The 25,119-nt window shown below is 35.8% G+C and overlaps 2 protein-coding genes across 6 annotated transcripts in view; one reads left to right on the forward strand and one right to left on the reverse strand.

Moving 5' to 3' along the window:
- Positions 1 to 91: 91 nt before the first annotated feature.
- RB1 (RB transcriptional corepressor 1) overlaps positions 92 to 25,119 on the reverse strand; it is a 33,225-nt gene continuing 8,197 nt past the window's right edge. For 2 of the 5 annotated variants that reach the window (XM_026679044.2, XM_087949250.1), the window contains 14 exons: positions 22,259 to 22,297; positions 21,667 to 21,734; positions 20,612 to 20,722; positions 18,736 to 18,878; positions 16,882 to 16,959; positions 16,292 to 16,401; positions 15,569 to 15,643; positions 15,017 to 15,104; positions 12,108 to 12,224; positions 11,137 to 11,193; positions 11,023 to 11,054; positions 10,843 to 10,919; positions 10,442 to 10,644; positions 94 to 282 (listed from right to left, as the gene is read on the reverse strand). In XM_026679044.2, coding sequence (XP_026534829.2) covers positions 184 to 282; positions 10,442 to 10,644; positions 10,843 to 10,919; positions 11,023 to 11,054; positions 11,137 to 11,193; positions 12,108 to 12,224; positions 15,017 to 15,104; positions 15,569 to 15,643; positions 16,292 to 16,401; positions 16,882 to 16,959; positions 18,736 to 18,878; positions 20,612 to 20,722; positions 21,667 to 21,734; positions 22,259 to 22,297 — 1,297 coding nt within the window. In that variant the 3' untranslated portion in view covers positions 94 to 183. Of the gene's footprint in view, positions 283 to 3,094; positions 3,249 to 10,441; positions 10,645 to 10,842; positions 10,920 to 11,022; positions 11,055 to 11,136; positions 11,194 to 12,107; positions 12,225 to 15,016; positions 15,105 to 15,568; positions 15,644 to 16,291; positions 16,402 to 16,881; positions 16,960 to 18,735; positions 18,879 to 20,611; positions 20,723 to 21,666; positions 21,735 to 22,258; positions 22,298 to 25,119 lie in introns of all 5 variants that reach the window. The other 3 variants (XR_015746432.1, XM_087949248.1, XM_087949249.1) reach the window with 3 other exon arrangements.
- Positions 3,618 to 4,884, forward strand: LPAR6 (lysophosphatidic acid receptor 6). Its single transcript, XM_026679052.2, has one exon. The coding sequence runs from the start codon at positions 3,750 to 3,752 to the stop codon at positions 4,770 to 4,772; it is 1,023 nt and encodes a 340-aa protein (XP_026534837.1). The 5' UTR covers positions 3,618 to 3,749; the 3' UTR covers positions 4,773 to 4,884.

The raw sequence follows: 25,119 nt of genomic DNA on the forward strand, positions 1-25,119 counted from the left end.
GAGAAAATACCACTTGACAATGGTAAAAGTTACCCAGAGGTAGCAAGCTTCCGTTTCCTGCTGTGTTATATTCAAGCAGATGCTACACAACTGTCTATCAGCAATCTTTTAATCTGGATTCCCACATGAAAGAGGGTAGCTCTATACGAAAGTGGAAAGTATCTCCTTTGAGGACCATCTTACTTACAAATCTGCAGCATTGTGATTATGTTGAGGTTCGGGCTCATCAGCCTGTCCCTCTCGGTCTTTGGACTGCTTTATCAGTTGAAATAATGGTGAATTCTAAAAGACACCAAACAATAATTACATTTCTTATTTAAATTCTTCTTACTCATAACATGATAGTCTATCTTAGAAGAGCCATCCTATGACTACTGAGAGTAGAAGTTAACTTTCATATACGTTTGTTTCAAACATTTGTCAATACAGCTTTTAACAGCAAGGAATTTAGCAATCATAATACTTATATATAAAGTATATATGCACACAGAAAGCTGCATGTTAAGTTATTTAAATAATTACATTAGTAAATCACAAATTATGAAATATATAAAGAAATCAATGAGATATAATAAGCATACACAATTTGTAAGACTTTCATACTGTTCTGCTTTATTTTGTGTCACAAATAAGCCTGATTTCCTCATTAATAATACCACGTAAAATGATGTATACTGAGTCTCAAAAAGGTTCGGTTCTATATGTTTATAATATTAGATGGATAGGAGTGCTGCAGAGTATCACAATAGCATCCAACTCCTGAAATTTCCTAGAAGTCTCTTATTCAAGTATTATTTAGGTATGATTCAAAGGAATACTTCTTATTTAACCCTGAAAATAATGCTATATAAAGGTAAATGGCCAAGCAATATGTAGTAAAACAACCCCCAAATATCATACCTTAGAACAATAATAGTGCATGTTACCAAAAAGGACAAGCTGTGATACAAACTTTTTCAAAATGTTGGTAAGAATTAAGCATGCTCAGTGGTGATGAAATATTATCTAAGAGTTAGGAATTAACCAAAATCATAGCTGAAATGGAATGAAACAACCTTGAGGCTCATTGAATGCTGCATTTGTATACCTCAATTATCAACATTATATCAAATATAATAAGGAAATTGTAAAAAGCGGCACCCAAGTAGAACAGTATCTATACAAAGATATTACTTTTCTGGGGGGGGAAACCCAAACTACTGTTATCTAAAGATAATTGTACATTGTTTTAGCATTTCCTCAGAAGTTTTAAAAGATAATACCATGTTTACAAAAAATGCCATATCAATTCTTCTAACAGATATAGCACTTATATGGCTATAAGATTCATAATTGAATTTTAAAGTAGTACATACATTCGTATCTATAGTATTTAGGATCAAAGACAAATTTATAAAACACTTAAAATCTAACAAGAATTCTTTCCATCCAATGTATGTTCAATAAGCCGTTGTCATATTTTCTGAATGGCCGCATAAGAAGTAAAATGCCATAAAATTCATATAAATTCACTTGATATGCTCAGATAATCCAGCACTATAGAGCTGAATTTTCAAGGAATGTTACTAAGCAGAGTCACACCCTACACCTAGGACTTTGTACCTTCTTTCACTTTTATCTAGGGAAAATATTTAGATAGTCACATTTGTACATGAAGTTAAATATATTAAATTCTGTCCCACAGTATTAAGCATCCTGTATTTAGCTACATATAACATGTATAGGAAATCAAGATGAAACATTAAGGCTTTCATGAAATAAAGACTGGTTTCAAAGTAGCTCAACTCTAAAGCTCATTTGAATCAACAAGGAAATACCAGCTCAGAAAATATAGCAGTTTAATGCAAAAAAAAAAAAACACGTTTTGAAAAATCTATAATTATACAGCACCAAGCAAAAATATTTTTATAGACTTTTGGGGGGCTGGGGGAAGCTGCCTGCATATGGCTGGTGCTGGGAGGAAGCAGACAAACCCTGTCTATGTGCAGCTGCTGGTGGTGCAGGGGGTCAAAAGGTGGTGGCGCATGATGAGGGGCAGCCAAACTGCCCATTCAGCATCAGACAGGAGGGGGGAGGCAGAAGCTGAACTGCCTGCTAGGCGTCAGGCCGAAGTCCATGTGTGGAGGCAATGGCAAGGGTGAAAATGGGAAGGGGCTTAAAATAGGAAGCCGCTGCGGGCAATGGGCAGGCGGCAACAGGCAACGGGCAGCAATTCGAACTTTCACATCTGTTGCCTCTGAGCCTGGACTCTGGCTTAACACTAAATGGGTAGCTCAGTTACCCCTCCATTGCGTGCCACACCATTTGACACCTCCCACACATACCACCAGCAGCTGTGTTTAACGTCAATGCCCTGCCGCCTCCCAGCCCCCAGGAGCAACACGCAAGCAGTGTTTGCCTGCCTCCTCCTCCCAGCGCCAGCACGAACCACACGTTTGCCTATCTGCTGCCTCTAGCCCCCCCAGAAGCAGCGCACGGGCAGCATTTGTCTGTTTCCTCCTCCCAACACCAGCACCAGCCATATGCAGGCAGCATTTGCTTCTTCCCCCCGCTCTCTTCCATAATTTGTCACCAATCGCAACCTCCTTTCAGCCCCCTTGGTCACCTTTCCCAGCCCCATCGTTACCACCTGCTACCCAATTGTCTGGCAGCTTTTTGTCCCATGGAGTGAAACTCTCAAGACAAACTGTGTCTCGGTGAATGGGCTGAGCCGAAGGGCAAGGGGCGTAGGGCCAGAGGCCCATTGGCCAGGGAGAATCGCTGGGGGAGGGCCAGCAGAGAAAAGCTGGCTGTGAATGGGTGGCTGGAGGCAAAGGAGGCGTGGCCAAAGGTGGGAGCCTGAAGGTCCCATTCTGTACTTCATTGCATGAATGTGGCAAACATGCCTTTACAACAAGCTTTAAATAATGTGCATATATTACGTTTACTACAGAAAAACACTTATGTTTAAGACTAATAAAGTTTAAGTGTCTCTAAAATAAGTTCAGTCTAGCAAATATTTCAAGACAGTTAAAGAAGTTTTGATTATCACACTGAGTTATATGCATACTTTCCAATACAAATATTTGTGACTAAAATCTTTTCAACTAAACACCTTAAAGCAGAATTGAAAACTGAAACCTTTTGTAGCTCAGCCCCTTCTTCCTGTGATGTTATCATGTAAGTTGAGTAAGTATGGGTAGGGCTTTTTGTTTAATCTTCTCTGAAGACGGAAATGCATAATAGCAGAGTAGCATCTGAGGAGGAAGCTGAAATTCAGCAAGAAAGGACATGCTTCGGAATTTTATTCCATCGTACAGTTCAACGACAAGAAGATTGAAAACTGCAACACAGTGATGAAACCTGGACGTCTATTTTCCCAGAAGTTTCAAAGTTACTTAATTTAACTTTACAAAGGATTTATTTGTAATATTTTTTATTTCCAATATTTTTCCAGTGAATGAGAAGGAGCAATCTCAACATTTGAAGAAATTGTACTTGGATTTTAATTAATTTGAAGGACAATGTTCCTTATTTCTGAAATTTGCTACCGTCTAGATTTGTGAACATGAACAACTAATATTCTTGGAAGAAAGGAATGACATACTGATAAGTGGAACTGGCTTACTGAACTATGAACATTTCAAATAATGTGGACCCAAGTGAAGGGAAAGACTAGATTTATAAACCATCTGAGGATTTACTACAGCTATAACAAAGGTACAGACTTACTGAGGAATTTTCTAATTATAAATAATTAAGTTGTCATTATGATGGCAAATTCCAATTGTACTATTCAAGACTCCTTTAAATATACTTTATATGGCTGTGTGTTTAGTATGGTATTTGTCCTTGGTTTAATATCAAACTGTGTTGCTATTTACATCTTTACGTGCACACTAAAAATCAGAAATGAAACTACAACTTACATGCTTAATTTAGCAATATCAGATCTCCTTTTTGTGTTTACATTACCATTCAGAATTTACTCTTTTGCATCAAAAGACTGGCCATTTGGAGATGTTCTATGCAAGATTTCTGTCACACTATTTTATACAAACATGTATGGGAGCATTTTGTTTTTAACCAGTATCAGTGTTGACCGTTTTTTAGCAATTGTATATCCATTTTGGTCAAAGACAATCAGAACAAAAAGAAATGCAAAGATCGTCTGCATTATAATTTGGATAATTGTGACAACAGGAAGCATACCAGCAAGTTTCTTTCAATCCACCAATGCCCGTGTTAGTACTGAAGGATGGACACACAATACATGCTTTGAAAACTTTTCTGAAAAAACTTGGAAAACCTATCTTTCAAGAATTATTATTTTCATTGAAACTGTAGGCTTTTTTATTCCTCTCATACTGAATGTGACATGCTCTGCAATAGTCATAAGGACATTAAATAAGCCAATTACACTGACCAGGAATAAATTAAGTAAAAAAAAAGTTCTACGAATGATACTCGTTCACTTACTGATTTTCTGTTTCTGTTTTGTTCCGTATAACATCACCCTAATATTTTATGCTCTCATGAGAACCCAAGCATGGATTAATTGTTCAATTGTTACTGCTGTTAGAGTTATGTATCCAATCACTCTGTGTATTGCTGTTTCAAACTGTTGTTTTGACCCTATAGTATATTATTTTATTTCAAGCAGCATTCAAAATTCAATAAAAATGAAACCATCAACTAGAAGACAGAGACTTTCTGAAACTCAACTTTCTGATACTCAAGTTCGATCCCAAGCATTAAAAGCAAGAGTACTGGACATTGAATCTACTATATAAATGGTGTTGACAGTTAGAAAATAAACTATAACTATTCTTTTTCTACAAATATAAATGGTTATATTGATTTTAAAAGTTGTGAACACTATTTTTAATCTGTAAACTGTTGTTTCATAAAATTTATATTATCAAAATGAAAAATATTTCATCTATGTGAATTTAAAAGAAAATATTTTTATTATTCAATATCTTGGGAAAAGGAAGTGTTATAATAAAGTGCTAATAGCTTTCCTTATTATCCAATAAATTGTTTTCTTTCTATATTACCAGTATCAATAGTAACATCATTGACAATTTAATATTTTATTCAAAGGTAATACACTATTGAAAATGGAATAATATTCTACCATGTAAAAATGAAGATAAATCGTTTATGGTGATTGTTTATAAAACTGAGGCTTGGTAAAATCTTGTTTATGATGAAGTATTAAATATAACTTCCAACTCTCACATGGAATTAACAAGTTCTAAGTGAAATATTATCATCTCCAACATTTTGGTGACAGTTGAAAAAATTCCTACTGTGAACGAAAAAATATTTGCATAGCCCTTAGACAGAATACTGAGACATTTTCAGATACATTTTTGAGAAGTATGTTAGTTGATTGCAGCAAAAAAATGGAATTATATTGTACCTTAGAACAAGGATCCCCAACCTCTAGGCCATGGCTCACTACTGTGCTGAGGCCTATTCTTAATTTGGCCATGCGAGTGGCTGGCCAGAGCGTGCATACACGTAGATTAATTTGCGTGAGCGGTGGGCTGGCCAGAGATCACATGCATGTGTGCCACTCTGCCACTCGCACAACTGGAACTGTGTACGTGTACACTGGCCTGCCACTCACACTATCCAGTTACCCTCGCCCCTACAACCAGGCCCCAGGCGAAAAGGGTTGGGGATCATTGCCTAAGAAAGATACATAAATGCATCTTTCTAGGTAGATAACTTTCAATATTTTTAAATTGTTTTAGCTAATAATAATAGAGAACAATTAATACACTAAGTTCACAACATAAAATACTGTTCACTTAGCTTTAGCTTAAAATATGAACCTAGCTATACAGGTAGTTCTCAACTTATGACCACAATTGACTCCAAATTTTCTGTTGCTAAGCAAGACAGTTGTTAAGTGAGTTTTGCCCCATTTTATGACCTTTCTTGCCATAGTTGTTATGTGAATCACTGCAGTTAAGTCAGTAACACAGTTGATACATGAATTTGGCTTCCCCACTGACTTTGCAAAACACTGCAACCATCAAATACATGCCAGTTACCAGTCTGAATTTTGATTATGTGATGATGGCGATGCCGCGAAGTTCTTAAAAGTGTAAAAAACAGTCATAAGTTACTTTTCCAGTGCTGTTGGAACTTCAAATGGTCACTAAATGAATGGCTGTAAGTTGAGGACTACCTGTAGTGATATATATGTATAAAATTCATTTTGATTTCTAAACTTCACAACTTAGGGTTTTTTGAGTACCTGGCTATTTATGGCTTATTGAGTAATCCATAGTTTTAAAAAATAATATAAGTGAGTAAACTATGGTGAGATTCCAATGTTTTTTTTCCTTTTGGTCTATACTTTACACATTTGTTCCCTTTAATTTTACTGTTTAGTTCTATTAGTCTTTAAAAGATAGTTGTGAGAGCTCACATGGATTTTCATAAATTGTGCTGGAGGTAACACATCCTTTAAATTGTACAATTTCACTTGAAAACTTGAGTAGCTCAGCAACTTTTACCAGAAAAATAAACTACTTCACCTTAAATTACTGGACAGTCCAATAATCAGTTAGTTTTATATTCTCAGTGATTTTAAAGGCTCAGTGTCTTACAGAAAATTTTACAATAATCAAATCATAAACAAATTAACACTTGTATGAAAAAAGACTGCATCAGTAATAAGTTAAATTGGCACATAATTCTCAATTCTCTGGCTACAATCAATATCAAAACATAGTAAATTACAAATATATTAATAATCCTTATTCAAAAGCAAAATGTGCAAGAAATCATCTTAAATATAAAACTATGATTAAGACTGAGTGAAGCATTCAAAAGAGATGTTTCCAACATGTAGAAACACATGATTCTTTATTAATTAATTAAAGCAACCATTTTATTTACAAGGTCCACACAATTCTTTTGGAAGCTACACCCAGTTGTCTCTGCATGTATGTGCATGCAAAGCCATTTCTCATTTAGGAGCAACTAGAGCATTCAACCTTAAGAGCTGGCCTCCAGCAATCTGCCATTTTAATTCCACATAACCCTGTAGGCCTTATAGGAACCAAACATATTTCTTAGAAAATAAATATAGCATGTGGCAGTGAGCCAGACTTTACTCTGATATATTTCTAGTTAGCAAACTACCACAGGAAAACTCTGGGTTGGAGAATGCTACAACTATGTTGTAGAAATCACAATGTGTGTTTGTTTATATAAACATTAGCTTCTGTAAGCAACTTTAATCATTCGTTCTTTGTATTTCACACATTATTTCTTTGGAGACTTTAGGATTCTAAATATGGTATTTTTTTCTGTGCAGCCAGGATTTTTTTTCAACAGGAACCCAGAACTTCTCCAGTTCATCCAGCTGGTTGGGGAATTCTGGGAGTTGGAAGTCCACATATTTTAAAATTGCCAAGTTTGAGAAACACTGACTTAAAGCAAGAATTAAATTGTCATTGCTAATAAGTATTATTACACATTTAGAGCAGTATCTTGTAAATAATGTTCCCAAATATGCAATCTAAATTCATTCATTCATTGGTTTTTAAATCTGTTATTCTAAAAAACTATTTTTTCTAGAAATATAATAGCAAAGACTGAAATATTTAACATACCTAAAGATAATATCTAACTTTCTATATACACATACAAGCACTCACACATTTATCAGAAACTAATTTCCCGCATTCTATTTTTTTTAAGTCAGTTTTCTAGTAACTTTGCATCCTATTATCTGTATTCATAGAGTTTTCATGTTTGTTTTATACTCGCCTTCTTCCAAATTGACTGACATAAAGAACCTCTTGAGGTAATTTCACCACTAAGGCAGAACTAAAATGAACTCCTGGCTTTCATGGCTGACAAGGATATGATTTAGTTCTGCACAAGATAATATCAGGAAGCTCAGATAGAGGAACGACACATCCTCAGAAAAATTAAAGAGGCAGTTGCAATAGAAGTTCAAAGAGAAAAGATTATAAACTTTCAGATTAATTGTACTTGGTTAGCTACAGGAAACATGGTTTTCTATAACATTATCTTGCTGTTGAAGACCATGACAGGTAGTCCTCAACTTGCAACTGCAATTAAGCCCAAAATTGCTGTTACTAAGTGAGACATTTGTTAAGTGAGTTTTGTCCCATTTTACTACTTTTGTTGCCACAATTGTTAAGTGGATCACTACCTTTAAGTTAGTACCATGGTTGTTAAGTGAATCTGGTTACCCCATTGACTATGGGGAAGGTCACACAAGGTGATCACATGATCCCAAGACACTGCAACCATTGTAAGTATGAGTCATTTGCCAAGCATCTGAATTTTTATCACGTCCATGGGGATGCCACAATGGTCATAAATGTAAAAAATGGTTGCAAGTTACTTTTTACAGTGTTGTTTAACTTTGAATCATCACTAAATGAACTGTTGTAAGTCAAGGACTACCTGTATTTGCATTAGAAAAAGCATTTGCCAGATGCATAAGTGTACCTACTCCTCTAGATTCATCTGCCTGCTTTATCATTGGAAGCAAGATTCCTTTATTGCAAGAGGCTACTAGGTAGAATTTTAATAAGGTCTAGTAACATGAAGATTCCTTATTTAATCTGTCCCATCATCTGATGTGAATACATTTAAGAACAAGATCAGTACAGAAGATAGGCTTGTATCTCAGCATCTTGGGCATTTAAAAACGTATGTAGACATCTAATATGTTATATAAACTATAAATAAAATTAAGCTTTCCAAAATTTATTAAGTCTCTTAGGAAACACTAAAAGAGAGCGCAACACCGAATGCCACTTATGTCTTTGTGAAAGCAGAGAATGCTCTTGATTAAATGTTACAAATCAGTTTCTGGAAAAAATTAAACAGGTCTTCAACATTGAAAAGAAGCTTAACTTAGGCTGAGAGACTTGGGAGGTATAACAGCATCTGTAAGATGGTTTTATTAATATAGTAGTAGCTAAGGATTAGTTGCATAATTAAAAACATTTGTGAGTACAGCTAAAACCAGAAAATCTTGATGTATTCTGTGGAAATCACTTAGAATTCTTTTTACTGCAGCTTTGATTGGAGTTAAAATAATGTTTGATCATCAGGACTATCTGAATGCATTTGGACTGAACACTTTCAGAAGTAATTAAACACAGTATAAAATCTGTAAACTGAAAAACTATAATACTGTTATTAGCATAAAATACTTAAGTCTTTGAAACAGTAGACCAGCAGTCTCCAACTTTTCCGGTTTTGTGGACGAGCATATGCAGCTCCATTTGTGTAAGCAGCAGGCATGCGTGCCCACAGCTCACACAAATGAAGCTGCATGCACATGTTCTTCCACCATGCCCATGCACCACTTCCGCAGCCTGCCACTGACCAGGATGTGGCCCAGAGGTTGGGGACCCCTGCAGTAGACCACTATGGAACTAGTAAGATTTTATTTAATCTTATTTATTTAATCTTAATTTATTTATTTAATCTTACTTACTTCTTAGGATCCAAGACTTCCAATGCTAATGCAAAGTGCTGAATTTACCTTGTTAATCATGTTAGCCCCCTTTCAAGTAAAACAGTCATCTTTTGACTGCTTAGTGCTTAACTAGAAAGTGGAAAAGTCATATTTTGTCATTCATTTAATGATGTTGGTCTATGACAAAAATGAAGATTTATTGCTTTATTTCTTCCTTTTAGTTTACAGGAAGTCCTCGACTCAGTGACCATTCAAAGTTACAACAGCACTGAAAAAAGTGACATCATTTTTCAGTTACAATCCTTGTAGCATCCCCATGATCATGTGATCAAACTTCAGGTGCTTGGCAACTGGTTCATACTTATGACCATTGCAGTGTCGTGGAGTCATGTGATCAACTTTTCCAACCTTCTGACAAGCAAAGTCAATGGGGAAGCTATTCATTTAACAACCGGGTTACTAACTAAACAACGGCAATGATTCACTTAAAAACTGTAGCAAGAAAGGTCATAAAATGGAGCAAAACTCACTTAACAAATGTCTCACTTAACAACAAAAATTTTGGGCTCAATTGCAGTCATAAGTCAAGGACTACCTGTACTACTTACTGGTAGTACACCAAGGTTCTGAAGCTGAAAAAATAGAGAAACCAAGGTTCATTGCCCCCTTATTAGATAAGCAGAGATATTCTGTGCATAAAGGTAGGTGGAGTTGACTACAATTTTCATTATTCAATATTATTTAAACAATCCAATACCGATTTCAACAAGTGAGTTATGCACCCTTTTTTTTTCAAAACATAAAAATAATACATTAAAATTAAAGAACAAACTTTAATTAATTTGGATTATACGTTTATAAAATTATCCTAATGTAAATTCAGAGTTCATTCACTAAACTATACATTAAAAATAATTTTATGGAACATAGACATACAATACCGTGTTATATGTTTAGAAAACAACTTACTGATTGCCATGCAAGCGATTCCATGATTTTGTGTTCACAGCATTCCAGGTGTTTTATCATCTCTTTGGTCAAGCTTGGTTCTGCTTTAATGAAGCTTTCAACAATTATGTATAAATCAAAGGCTTTCAAATCCAGGATGTTGATGATCCATGGAAAAGACAGGTCTGTCTCCACATTCCCATTCTGTGAGGCATTTCTTGAAGCTTAGGAGAACACAACTGATTAATGTGGAGCAACAAAGTCATGTATAAAATTAGTTGTTATGCTGAGTTATTACAAGACTTAACATTTAAAATAACATTTTAAAGATGGTAGATTCCCTATCTCACAAAATGCTTTGGGGGAAAAAATTTGTCTCAAGAATGATTGCTTGATAATGCTTCTAGTTAATTTGAACTTACTGCCGTATGTAGCCATGACTAGCTCAAGAGCACAAGCCAGCAAAGAGATATGGAAAACATCATTATTCAAAAGTTTGCTGTAAAAGAAAAACATACCTCATTAACAATTTTTTATCATATAAGCATTCTAAAATAGTTTTACAAAGTAGAGATATCTAAAGAATATTTTAGTAAACATACCTGAAATTATGAACTGACAGACGTTTTTCTTCCTGTAACAGGAAGAAAATTTAGCACAGCACTTTTAAAGCTAACATATAGAGTATTATAAAAAATAATATACTGAAAACATACCGACTTTAATAAGGATTCCATCACTCGATAGTATAACCTTACTCCAATTTTATACCTCTGAAATAGCAAATAAAATATTATTTTATAAGTGAAACATAATGCTATGAATACAAATTATTTAATCTCTTTTGCCAATTTTTGTGGACCATTTAATTATACAGTATTATACTGTACTCAAAATGTTGATATATAAATAAAAAAACTTGACCATCAGAAAAAGTATATAGTGATAAAACAATCAAAGCTGTAGGCCTCATCTTGGCCTCATTTTCTCTTTTCCACTTGAATAATGCCAATTGTTTGTAATTGTCTTTGTTTTGATCTCATTGTTCTGAAACAATGAAACACCTCTTCTAGACATTTTGCATTTCTTAATTGTTTTACAAGAGAATTTAATAGAATTTAATTGCTTTACAAGAGGATTTAGTGAAGATAAGCAACCAGTAATAATTGATAGCTACCCAGAGTCAATTTATCGGTGAGATGAGTAGCATATAAATTTAATAAATAAAAATAAATAAATGAATAAATAAATATCAGGCTGAGGCATTCAGCAGGCCATCTTCAACAGTGCTCCAATTCTAATTATTGTAGCACCTCAAATACCATTCATTCCAATATATTTATAGGCAACATTGGTTTTTATTTCATTTCTATATTGTATTTATAGGATATGTATATTCTCTTTGAGTTCTAGATTACACAATGTTTTAATAATAAAATAGAGCTGACATAAAACCAAGTTGTTAAAATCAGCTTGCTTCTACAGATAATTGCAGCATCTTATTTGCAGCAACTTTTGTTCCACAGATATGTAAAGGATGTGAATTAATAAGAATTATGACACCTACATGATTCATGAGGAATACTTTAAATTCATTTATTTCTTCAACTCAATGCATCCCCAGTTCAGAATTTACCTAGTACTTAAGAAAAAATATATTTTGCTTTTAATTATTGAAGAACCCTACCTGAGATCCAATTTCAGCACAGCCTTGTCCAACTGCTTCAGCAAATTTGTTCTTGAAGATAATACCCATATTTTCTACTCTTTTCACTATTGATTCATGAGGATTAACTGTGCAGTTCTATAATATTTGGAAGGAAATATTTAGATACCACCATCAAAGCTGACAACAGCCAGAACACAGAACAACTCAAAATAGTAGTGCAAGATCGGGAAATGTGGAGAGACCTTGCCCATATGATTCGTGAAGAGTCAGATACAACTGAATAGGTAACATCATCAACATCTTTAGATACACAATATTATATTAGAAAAAGAAAAAAAATTCAATTAGAGGGTGATCTTTATAAATAGTACATTATTAAATCATTGCTTCATGTTGTTAGCAACAGGATAAGATTGTTTTAGTCATAACAAACATGTAATTAAATTATTATGTTTAAGAAATCAATTCAGGAGACTAAGATGTAACAAACAGCCTTTGAATTAATTTAAAATTTAAACTCACAGATATATTATTGCAATAGAAGAACCAACTTTGCAACATGAGTTTTTTTTATCAGAGTAGTATGATTGCTATGAACATTATAGTCAATAGATAGCAATGATTCCCACTCTGATAACCTCTTATTTATATATTATATTAACCTGCCTTTGAATATAGTTCAAAATATAGAACTAATCTTACTATTTAGGATCTGTTCTTATGAACATGTTACAACAAACTTTTAGAGGTTTGGGGTTGTTTTTTTGTTACAGGGATGAATATTATAGACCTATTTAGGGTACAATATGAGATGGACCCTATATAAAACAATGCCTCTCATATTAATACCGGTTTTTCCATTGGTTGGCAAAATGTTTATTTATTAATTTTGTTTGCCGCCCGTCTCGGCATGAAGTGACTATGGGCAGATTACAACAGGGTTCCCCAATCCCTGGCTGCTGCCCATTACTGGGCTGCTCCCTGTTCAAAACCGCTCATGGAAGCAGCAGTTGAGTGCAGGCTGACCTGCTTCTTGCACGGAACCATCCCATCTCCCTCTCCCCTCCACACTGGTCTGCAAAGCTGGAAAGGTTGGTTGACCACTGGCTTACAACATTAAAAAGAATAAAACAATGTGTAGATAATAAAAAAATAAAACACTATAAAATGCAAATTATCAATTATAATTAAAAGAGGGGGAAGGGGGAGTAGGATGAAACTGGGGGGAAGTGCAATTTGTTATTAATCTATCAACTACCCCCAGCATGACACTTCCCCATATGTAACTAACATAACTAAGGACCAAAAATAACTTTCTGGGTGGCTCACATTTTGCCTTTGCATTAAACTGAGATTTTAGGATTTTGTGCAATGATTGAAAAAAGAGGAAAAAAACAAAGTTTAGCCTATAAGCCTAAAGTCTGCCTATATTAAGTCTGCCTATATTAAGTTCAACAAAGGTCTTTGAATATGCTCCAATTTGAAGTACAGGAAATGACCTTGAAGCAAAGGGCATTTTCTGCGTCAGCTCCTTCCCATGTATGAGATGTTGCGCAGGCTAGGACCAAACTGTTGTCATATCAATACTACTTGATATGGGTTAGTATGATATATAAAACTCAACCACTGTCCCCTTGACTAATAGCTATTGGGATGGCAGAGCAGGGAGATTGAGGTTGCTTGGGATATAATAATTCTCTACTTAGAAAATTTATTCAGAGCAACAAGTAAAATAAATAAAGGCTTGCTGTAGGGGAGTAATCATAAGTACACAGCTACCAATTTACAGAAACTGACTTGTCCTTTCCTCCTCTCACTGAACATTAAAAAGGTCCTTTGGAAAATCTATGTGTTTTTAGAGAAGTTGTTGGTGAGAGTTATATATGAGGAAATCCTTTCTGCCAATGTCAACCATAGTGAATATCGCCCAATGATTCAATAAAGAATATCAATTTTCTTCTTAATTAGCACTTTTATTATAACATTGTGTTTTTATTCCTGACAGAAATCATGCTCATCCTACATCCTTTTCCCAAAGTGTATGGCTTATAAACTGGTAAATCCTGACCAAATAATTAAAACAGCGGTCCCCTGCCTTTCCAGCTTGGTGGTCCAGCCTGGTGGAGGGGGGGGGGAGTGGCAGGCACATTCGTGCACAGACATGTGTGCAAGTGGAGAGAGCTTGTGCATGCCTTTGCCCATATCTCCCATGGCCCGGTTTTAAACTGTGGTTCAGTAGTGGGCCACGATCTGGGAGTTGGAGACCCCTGCTCTATAATATTGAAAAATGTATTTTTCTTTATTTCCTTTTTAGTTTTAAAAAAAAACATATAAAGATCCTAACAACTTAAGACATAGCCTGATTTTCCTGTAATGTTAAGCCATAATTTTGAATGTGCTTATAACTATAGGCTTGTTTTAACAGTTGTCTTACTATGTCTTAACCTGGATTCCACTTGGTGTGTTTTATATTCAATAAAAGCAATTACAAAACAAAATAATTCCCATTATATTCAGCTCCATTTAGTTAAACAACAATATTTTTGCATGCCCATATCATACCTGAGCAAAAGCAAATATGGGGATGTATTGAATTTTGTTACTGTTCTAACAAAAAATAATTGCAGAAATTCAACAACTATCTTTAGAATTGCAGGAAAAGCACATACATAAATATTCTTCATAAAAATACACAATGGCATAAAGAAATTTCTAACATATTGCACAAGATGATTAGCCAACAAACCTGATCAACAGCAGTATATACTACCAACTTCTTCACATGTCTACTTTTAACCAAACTGGAACTTATTGAAACTTATTACATATCATGCAAATCTGAAGCAATTATTATTTACAGTCAGAAACAAAACATAATCTGATACAAACTAAGAAATCAAAAGTATAGTTAAATTGTTGCTACTTACATTAAAATAGAAGAGAAGGTTGTCTGAAGGGATATCACTTGCAGAATTCAATATTATCATTAACTGCTGAATAGTATTCATTGCAGCTCTAAGGTGAACGAAGAACACTATTAGTATTTTTCGGAAATACAACAGCATATAACATTATAGCTGTTCCCTATAATGACAGCATTAACTTCCTTTGAAGCATTTCAAACTACCCATATTAGGAAGAACTTATTTGTAATAGTGAAGTTGTACAACAATTTCAATCATAGATTTGCTAAAGTGATCTGAGCCATAAAATGTTTGCAAATATTCTACTATATACTAAGAAACTGCTAATATTAAAATATTTGAATTCCTACAAAGGCTAAGACTAGACTTACTGTTGCATTTTTCTTTGAAAGTACAAATGTGAAATGTATGCAATATTTCAATAAGACCTAAATATTTAAGAAACTGACACTTATTTTGTTCAACTTATTTAAATGTGTGTGACTTACAATTTAGAAATAATTTAATTCAAGCATTAAAATAAATTAATACTAATACAATTTAAATCATTCTTACCGAACAGGGGTTTGTGGAAGTACACTAGGAAAATCTTCAATTTGGTTTTTTGTAGGAGTTCTCTCTAACTGTAAACTTAATTTAAGAAAAATGTCTTTACACATACACGTCATGTAGATATAAAAGCTTCTTTTCTTAATCCAAGCTAAAATCTCTGGTTACCTTTGCTCCCCCCACCATTCCTGAAAGAGTTCTTGTTAATGGCAACATTCAAAGAGGGATTGTTACATACTCCTAGCTGAGTTCTAATAATAGTAGTTCCTATAGTGGCCTTGTTCTGTGACGTTTCTTGCTTCATTCTTTTCACTCATTTTTTTTTTCAGGATGTATTAGATATCCATCTAGTATTTATTCATTCTCATTTCCTTTAGCAAATATCCCAGACTTAGCCTTGACTGACTCTTGTAATTCAAAATCATATCTACTTGTTTATATTATAATTATCACTTGGAAGAATCAAATATCCATTTTAGCCCAAGCTTCTACAAAATGAGCAACAGCATTGCCAAAGCTAGATAGGAATTAAGAAAAGAAAGCATACTATCTTTAACCAAATTGGATCTGTTCTATTGTCAATAAGATCATACATCTGGATAGTCATTCTAATCTTCCATTCTTAAATAAGTTACTGCCTGTAAGGCAGCTGAAGCTAATCGTCAGATTATCTAATGAACTAACAAATAGTACTTGAATACAGACTATGCAAAAAACAAAATATATTACCATTCTGCATTTTCATCTTGCAAAGTCTCATCTTTCTCTAGAAATAATCTAGCATCAATATCCTTGTTTTTCAAATACATTTCTTCATATTTGCTTGACATATCTTCAACCTTAAGTTGAAAGAAAAATAGATTCATACTGAAAATATACTATTCATCTATGATACATTTATATGTAATTTATTTTGGAAACATTGTTTATATTCAACTTATTTACTCCATTTATTTTAATAAAAGCATTATTTAAGTTATCATCTAGTGCAGTGGTTCTTAAACTTTGGGCAATGATTACTAAGGGAATAATATGGGCATATCCTGCGGGTAATGGAGTAATTTATAATTATTTCTTTTTGAGCCCAGGATCTGGCTTTGGAGACTTATTAGGAAAAGAGTAACTGGGTAAAACAGTTTAAGAACCACTGATTTTGTGTCATGTGACATTCAAATGCATCTATATTAACAAAAAGTATTAATAAACTGCTAAGTAGCCTTTCATTATTAGAAAATCTATCACGGGATAAGTTTCTAATTGTCAAAATCAGATCAAGTATTCATAATGGCAAATAGATTTTCAAATTAATGTAGATTTACCTCTGGAAGTCCTGTGAAAGTTGCAATACCCATTGAATTCAGAAATGGAATAAAGCTAGTGAAGTAAACATTTTTCACCTAAAATTATAAAAGAGCATCAGTGTCATGAGTGTTATTTTTGCCAAGTGTCCCAAATGTGATCATGTAACCATGGAGGTTTTTGCAACAATTGTAACTTGAAAGATGGGTCATAATTTTTTTTGAGACTGTTGTAACTTTGAACAGTGTTAAGCAATCAATTGTTAAGTCAAAGACTACTTGTGATGGAAATAGTAGGCTAGCCCTGGCAGCCAGTTGCCTTTTTCACTTCAATAACCACCAACTGAAATATCAAAGTTGTGCAAATATTGAACTGGCTACAATACAATTTATTTAAGCAGTGTGAAAAGTCAGTTTACTAAGGGAATATAATCCTTCTAAAGAAAATATGAACACTGTGAACATCCAGGAGAGAGAGAAAACAAGGATTAAATATTGGAAACATATCCAATATTGTTTCCATATCCAATAAAAGGAACATGAATCGTCCCAGAAAATGCCAGCTAACTAATTAACTCCAGAGAGCCAGTTTGGGCTAGCAGTTAAGGCACCAGGCTAGAAAGCAAGAGACCATAAGTTCATGTCTTGCTTTAGCCATGAAAGCCAGCTGGGTGACCTTGGGCTAGTCACTCTCAGCCCAACACTCCTCACAGGATTGCTATTGTGGGTAAAATAGGAGGAGAAAGGTATGTTGGATATGTTTGCTGACTTGAGTTATTTGTAAAGAAAAATAAAGGTGGAATGTAAATAAATATATAAATAAATTTAAAAATCATGGAATTTGAAAAAAAATGTATAACGAGAATTTAGGCTGGGAAAAAATATTGCAGAATTTTTCCAAAAATGTTGAGTATTTGCGACCTCCATAAAGTGAATAATTCATTAAAATATAACCAACAGGGCCAAAACATGTCAGCTACTTAAAAATCCAGAAATGAATACCCTTTCTATTATGTGAACCCCAGAATTTCCAGGATTTTAATGATATAAGTAGGAATTTTCCAAGAGAGCCTACAAAGACATACTCTGCTGAATTTTCATTCATATTCCATTAACTGATAAAATATAAAGTCAATTATAACTATCATAAAATAGTTTCAATTTAGCTAGTGAAATCCTAAATGATTTGTTTTTAATTAGGATTAGCATTTTGGGGCTTGTTAATACATAAATTAATCATGGAACACTATTAGTTTAGATGACATTACATAAGAGACAAATTGTTCTACGAGTACTCCTTGACGCATAACAATTGAGACCAGAATTTTGATTGGGAAGCAATCACTATAAAACTATTCATCAAATCATTGGATCCAACTTCCAAGATCATTTTTACCATGGTAAAAGAGTGTGAGGGAGGATTGGAGAGGGTACACAAGGATGTGGGAAGATATGTGACAGGCATAGGTTAGGAACAGTGCACAAGAGGTGGGCCAGGGAGGGTGTATGCAAAAGACACCACGTAAACTGGGGAGGGTACACAGGGGTGTGATGCAGGTGAGGGAGGGCGCATGTGTGGCTGATTAACATGAGCCCAAAGAAACTGGGGAAAGATGGGTGGGTGGGTGGAGAAGAACAACCAACTGAAGCACAACCAGATTGTGATTGTGGAAGCTGGAACTCCTAGCACCAGGCTTAGCCCAATTCGTTCAGTGCCGCTCTAACTTGGAATGATCACCAATCGAATGGCTGTAGGACTATTTGTATGTTTCTTTCTTCATTTTTGGTATTTTTTTCAGTAAAACTTGGTAAGATAAATTAAAATAAAAAATATTTTGTATTAAAAATACAAAATTCTAAAAATTCTACTCTTACCTCATCCAAACTACAATCATACTCTTTACAGAGCTCTTCAATAACCTTGATGTCTATTTCAGTTTTTGATGTTCTTGCACTTCTGTTCTGACCTTGCCTACTTGTTCGAGATGAGCCATGACCAGACACTGCAATTCTAGATTCTATGGAAAGAAGCCAATCGTTTGCTTATTGTAATGGATTACTTCAAAGCAATAAGCAAAATTTTAAAAGTGCTTTCAAGTATACAAAAAAGGATTTGTTTACTAGATCAGAAATTGTCAGGCGCGAACAGGTAGATTCACGCATACTTAATCCATCCTCCTAGCCAGGCTGGGTGCTTCTCAAAAGAACTATTAAATGTGAGACAGTATGGAGATCAGGGGTGTCAAACTGGATTTCTTCAAGGGCCAAATCAGCATTGTAGTTCTCCTCCGTGGGCCAGTGGAAGGAGAGACAGGACAGATGCCTCCTGCAGCACCCTGCAGGCCAAATCGGGATGTGGTAGAGGCGCGCGTGGGGTGCCCTACACCTCATTTTCAGCCTCTATGACCTCCTGAGACACTGTTGGCCAAAAACCCCCATGTAGCCCATTTTTGGCCAGAAGTGCTACTGGAGGCCGGGGAGGCCAAAAACGGGCCTCACGGGGCCTCCGCAAGGCCATTTTTGGCTGGCAGAGGCACAGCAGGCCAGTCCTTTGATATTTCCAGGTGGGTCCCGCGGGCCAGATTTAAGCACCCCAGATCTGACCCACGGGCCTTGAGTTTGACACTCCTGGTATAAATCATAGAGTTTTGAGCATGCACCAAGAAAATCTAGTCCATTCTCAACCACAGTAGCCTATTGAATGATTTTTGGGCTGGTCACTCTTAGCTCAGCCTACATGATAGGGCTGTTGCTGTGGGAGAAAATGCGAAGAGGGGATTTTTCATCTTAAGCTCCTGAAAGAAAGTAAATATAAAACCAATAAATTCATAAATAAAATATAATTCAGTTCATGAATACATTTCAAAAGATGTCTGTCCTTTCTATGTGAGATATCTTCCTCAAAACTTAACTAACTTTGGTTTAAGACCTTAATTCTCATACCAAATTAAAAAAGTTTAATGGTTTAATCCACGTCTCTCTAAGAATAGAGTGAATCCTTTATTTTGAGATATCTGATAGTGTTTCCTCTTCGGAGGAAAAGGGCAAAGAAGCAATTTTCCCAGTTGCTTCTTTTCCTCTACAAAACTTCCTTCTACTTTTTTACACTACTCCAAATGGTTCCCATGTTATTTATATGATCTTCTCAGAGATGTAAAAGAAATGGACAAATACCTTTTTGTCCAGCATGATAAAAATATAATTCTAAGCTAGTTCATATACTTGCATGGGCTAAAATAAAATAATGCATATACAATAATTTATTAATTTTTAGAATTTTCCCAAGCATGATTCAAAGTTAAAAATTTATATTTGTGCCTACTCATTTAGATCATTATATGAAAAGGTGTTACTTTGCAATTAAGTATCAAATTGCAGGGCAAAGAGTGTCAGAACCTGGGAATGGAGTTAAAAGAGAGCAGTCCGCCAAGAATCTCTATATAACCACAAGCAGACTAAGTCAACCCCCTTGAATTCAGTTGACCTTATCTTACTCCCAGCAGAAGTTGCTAGTTGAGAATATTCCTGTACATAAATATGAGTAGCAATAAAGCAGTTTAATTGGACTATGTGTGGATCTGATCTTTTACGCCTGACAAAATGAGTTAGAACAGAGTCAAAGTAGAAGAAAGCAATAGTTGAACTGAAAACACAGCTATGAAATGTATAAGGCAAGATAACATCTTTTGAACCGTTATAACTATTTTAATATAGTCATTATATTTGTTAATAAAATATTTTAAATCCTTACTATATGGTTCTTTAAGTAGTGCAGGGGGTAATTGTCTGATACAATAATCAAAAACACACAGCAGAAGCTGAAAAGAGATAACCAATTCATCTTCCATCTGCAGTATTTTTCCTGAAATATTAAATAAAAATCTTTGTATAAATCTTTATAAATCAAGACTTTTTCTTTTTAAATTTTCATTTAAAGCCATTATAAAATAATTATTTGCTCCTTTTCTCCTGTACTCCCCTAGTTCAGAGGAAGCCCTAAAATTCATAAAATGTTAGTAATAGTTTAGTCTAGTGGTTAAGGCACCGGGCTAGAAAATGGAAGACCCTGAGTTCTAATTCCATCTTAGCGATGAAAGCCAACTGGGTGACCTTGGGCTAGTCACTCTCTCTCAGACCAACCCACTTCACAGGGTTATATGGGGAAAAGGTGTACTGGATATGTTTGTTGCCTTATTTGTAAAAATAATATATGGGATAGAAATAAAAAAAAAAGTAGCGGAATACTGAATTTCAGCTGCTATAGATATTAAATATATTCCTCTTTCTTTTGCTCAAATGAATTGATAAGATAAATCTTATCTCGGTCCTACCAGAATAGTGAGCCACTATAATGCATTGGTTAAAATGCTGGATTGGAACAGAGAAACTGAAGTTCAAATTCCACTAGACCAGGGGTCTCCAACCTTGGCAACTTTAAGACTTGTGGACTTCAACTCCCAGAGTTCACAAGTCTTAAAGTTGCCAAGGTTGGAGACCCCTGCACTAGGCCATGAAACTCCTTGAGTGACACAGGCCAAGTCATTTTCTTTTACCAAACATTTTTATTATAGAAATTATATGAGGGGAGAGAGACCATCACAATCCTTTGAGATCTCAGAGTAAAAATAGGTCTTAAACATACTATACCACTCAATAATATTAACTATTACTTGTTTTTGTCTTGAACTAATATTAAACCAAAAAAATCCCCCCAAAATACTTTATTAATCAAACCGTTAGTTCAATTATAAACACAATTTGAAATGAAGTAAATCACATGCAATAATATGATTTAAGCATCCATACCTTTTGCCAAAAGAAACATGATCCAGCAGAGTTTTGTAAATAAGCAAGAACTTATTTCAGCACAAGTTCTACAAAAAAAAAAAAAAAAAAAACCACAGTAATTTGACCACATTTGACCTTTTAAAACAATGGTAAATATAGTTTGCATAGAATAGAACTTTTCAGCCAAATAAAAGTTACATAGGAATATTTTGTTTACATTTTTACATTATGTGGTGACATCAATGAAAATAAAACAACATGACTGTCCTCCTACTATTAACTTTATCAGAACTCATAAAAATTCAAGATAGGAGCGATAGTTTTCACTTTCTTGTACCATCAACCTGGATCAATAGCTACATTTCTGAATCTATCTTCTGAACTTATTTCAAGATATCTAATTATGGTAAGATTATTTATTAAAGTTATTCTTACTTCTCCATCACTAATTGTATAACATTTAAAATCTGATTTTGTCATTTTAAGAAAAAATCAGCTAACAGCCCCATACTTAACTGTTCACCCATCTGTCCTTACCCATTGTGCTGCCTGAATATTTGAAATAAGTTTTATAATATTAGCCATTTTTATTCTATGAAAACAAACTTACTGATCGTTGGGCTTGTCAATGCAGATAAGTTCACAAATCCTAAAACAATAGAAATGAACACATCTGGGTATAAAATCTGAAATTTCACCTTAATATACTGCATTTATAATATCTTAGAGGAGATAGTTTTGTTATAGGGAATAATCAAAACTGATTATAGTAGCAAAAGTATTTTTAGTGAAACTGGGTTGATGCAAAATGGGATTATTTATCATTTTTGAAAAATTTAGGAAGCAGATCTCAGGGTTCATAATTCAATAGGAAGGGCCCATGTTGACTATGTTCTTGAGGTGATCTGGCGGTCCTCAGAGCATAATAAAAAAAAGTTGAAAACACTTAGCTGTTATCGAACTAAAAAAAAAGCAAAACTTTTTAACATATTACATTTCATATTACATCCATCTTACATATTACATTTCTTATTTCATCCATCAATGTATGTTCATGTTAAAATATTTTAAACCACTTATTTAAAAATTAAGTGATAAACAATATAAAATAACAAAGCTCATAGTAAAGATATTACATATAAAAAGAATATAATAAAACCAACATTCACTATCAGAGAACCCGGCATGTATTTAGGATGGTTACAGTGTCCCAGGGTAATATGATCACTTTTTGCAATCTTCTGACAAGTGAAGTCAATGGGGAAGCCAGATTCACTTAAGAACCATGTTATTAGCTTAACAACTGCAGTGATTCAGTTAACAATGCGACAACAAAGGTAGTAAAATGGGACAAAACAAACAACTAAATTTTAAAGAGAGCCGGCATGGTCATACTCCACTCAGTATCAAAAATGCAGATGTAAAGGTGGTCAACAGTATTAAGTATCTGGGGGTGCAGGTAATTAACAATCTGTACTGCTCTTTCCACACATCATCCTTAGTAAAGCGTGCAAACCAGTGTCTGTATTTCCTGTGTTGGGTGAGAACACATCTTTCTCCTTCTGTCCTGGCCACTTTTTACAGAGGCATGATTGAGAGCATTTTAACAAACTGCATCACTATTTGGTTTGGTAGCAGCAGTGCCTCAGATAGAAAGTCCATACAGAGAGTGGTAAGGACAGCCAAGATTTGCTCGCTTCCTATTATTCAGGAGGCTGCTTATAAGCGCTATGTGCTTAGAGCTCAAAGCATTGTTAGAGACCCCGCACACCCACTTCACGGTCTGTTTCTGTTGCTCCCCACTGGGAGGATGTTTCGAAGTATTTCTAGCAAGACTACCAGATTCTGTAATAGCTTTGTTCCCTATGCTGTCCGTCTGGTAAACTCGCAAGACTCGTTTTTCTCACCATGTACATGGGTACATCTGAACTAGACTGTATTGTTTCTCTGTGTCATATATTATATGTGGGTATATGCATAATTTTGTATTTGTTTGTTTGTTTTGACATGTTTATGTAGTGTATTTTGGAGTGGTGACCCTTTGAGAGCTGTATGCAACGACATTTCATTTTAATGTATGCAAATTAGTGTACATTCAAAGTGACAATAAAGTTATTCTATCTAACTGTTCCACTTAACAACAGAAATTTTGGGCTCAACTGGGGTCATCAGTTGAGGACTACTTGTATTATATCAAGCATATTAAAGCTTGTACCATCTCAGACGGGCCGGGTCAGCACAAGATTTTTGGGAATCACCCCCTCCTCTCCTCCTTCCCCTCCCCTCGGAGGCTCCCTCCCCTTGGAGGCCCTCTGAGTCAGGAGTTGCTACCGCCGGCGCGCTCGCACGCGCTCCACTCCCGCGTTGCCTCGGGAAGGGAAAGGCAAAAGGAAGAGCCGCGGCAGTGCTTTGCAACGGGAGCAGCGGTACCGGAGGCTCAGGCTCAGCGGCTCCTGGTTTTGCCTTTTCCTTCCCAAGGCAACGCTGGACTGGAGCTGCGCGGAGCTGCGCCGGCGGTAGCAACTCCTGACAGTCCCAGCCGGACACCTGAGCGGAGCCGGGCGAAACTGCCTCTTGCTGCTGCCAGAGCACCGCCGGTCGCCTCCTCCAAGCAGCCTGCCCGCCCACCGGGCTTCACCTCTGCCGCGCGGCTCGGAGCCAGGCGCGAGCGCCCGCGAGTTAAAACGAAGCCGAAAGTTGCTGGGAAGTTGCTCGGGTGCTGGGAGCAGGCTTTTAAGTGCCGCCCGAGCAGGACCGCCGAGCCGGGAAACGGGCACCAAGGCAGGGCAAAGCTCCACCAGCAGCGGCCTAGCTTTAGGTGGCTCCAAGCAGCCCGCCCTGCCTGCCGGGTGGAACCCTTCCGCTCCTCGGCAGGAAGACGCTCCAGCCTGCAAGCTTTGCCTTTGCAAAGTTTAAGCCTGGAAGCCCCGGAAAAAAAGGGGGATCGGTGGGGACTCACCTTCGGAGAGGTCACACTCGAAGGTGATTTCGAACTCCCAGCTGAGGCCTTTGCAAATTTCTTTTCTTTCCTACCCCTAGATCGCTCCGCACTGTTTTGCAGCTTTGGGGGCCACGCGGCACAGGGCAATTACGCCACGCCCAGCTATTTTTTTTTCAGGGGCGGGCCGCATTGGACAGACCAATGGCAGCGATTTTTTTCAGAGGCGGGCCGCATTGGACAGACCAACGGGCCGGATGTGGCCCGCGGGCCGTAGTTTGCCTACCCCTGATCTATAGCATGGTTGTCAAATTTGCCTCATCATGTTGTCGTCAAGCAACTTTTGCAACGTTTTCCCCCTTCGTGGAGCTGGGGTGGGCTTGGCTTGAATGTGCCACATCTTGTCCACGGACCCCGTTTCACACGCCTGATCCATAAAAACTGCTACTGACTGGCCTTACCTCACATACTTTTTTTTTAACCACAAAGGAAAAACAACTTGGAACTCAGTAATAGCCCTTACAATATTTTCT

Source organism: Notechis scutatus, chromosome 1 (assembly GCF_049901735.1).
Source record: "Notechis scutatus isolate UNSWTSFEM ecotype Mainland chromosome 1, rNotScu1.2, whole genome shotgun sequence".
Classification (NCBI taxonomy): domain Eukaryota; kingdom Metazoa; phylum Chordata; class Lepidosauria; order Squamata; family Elapidae; genus Notechis; species Notechis scutatus.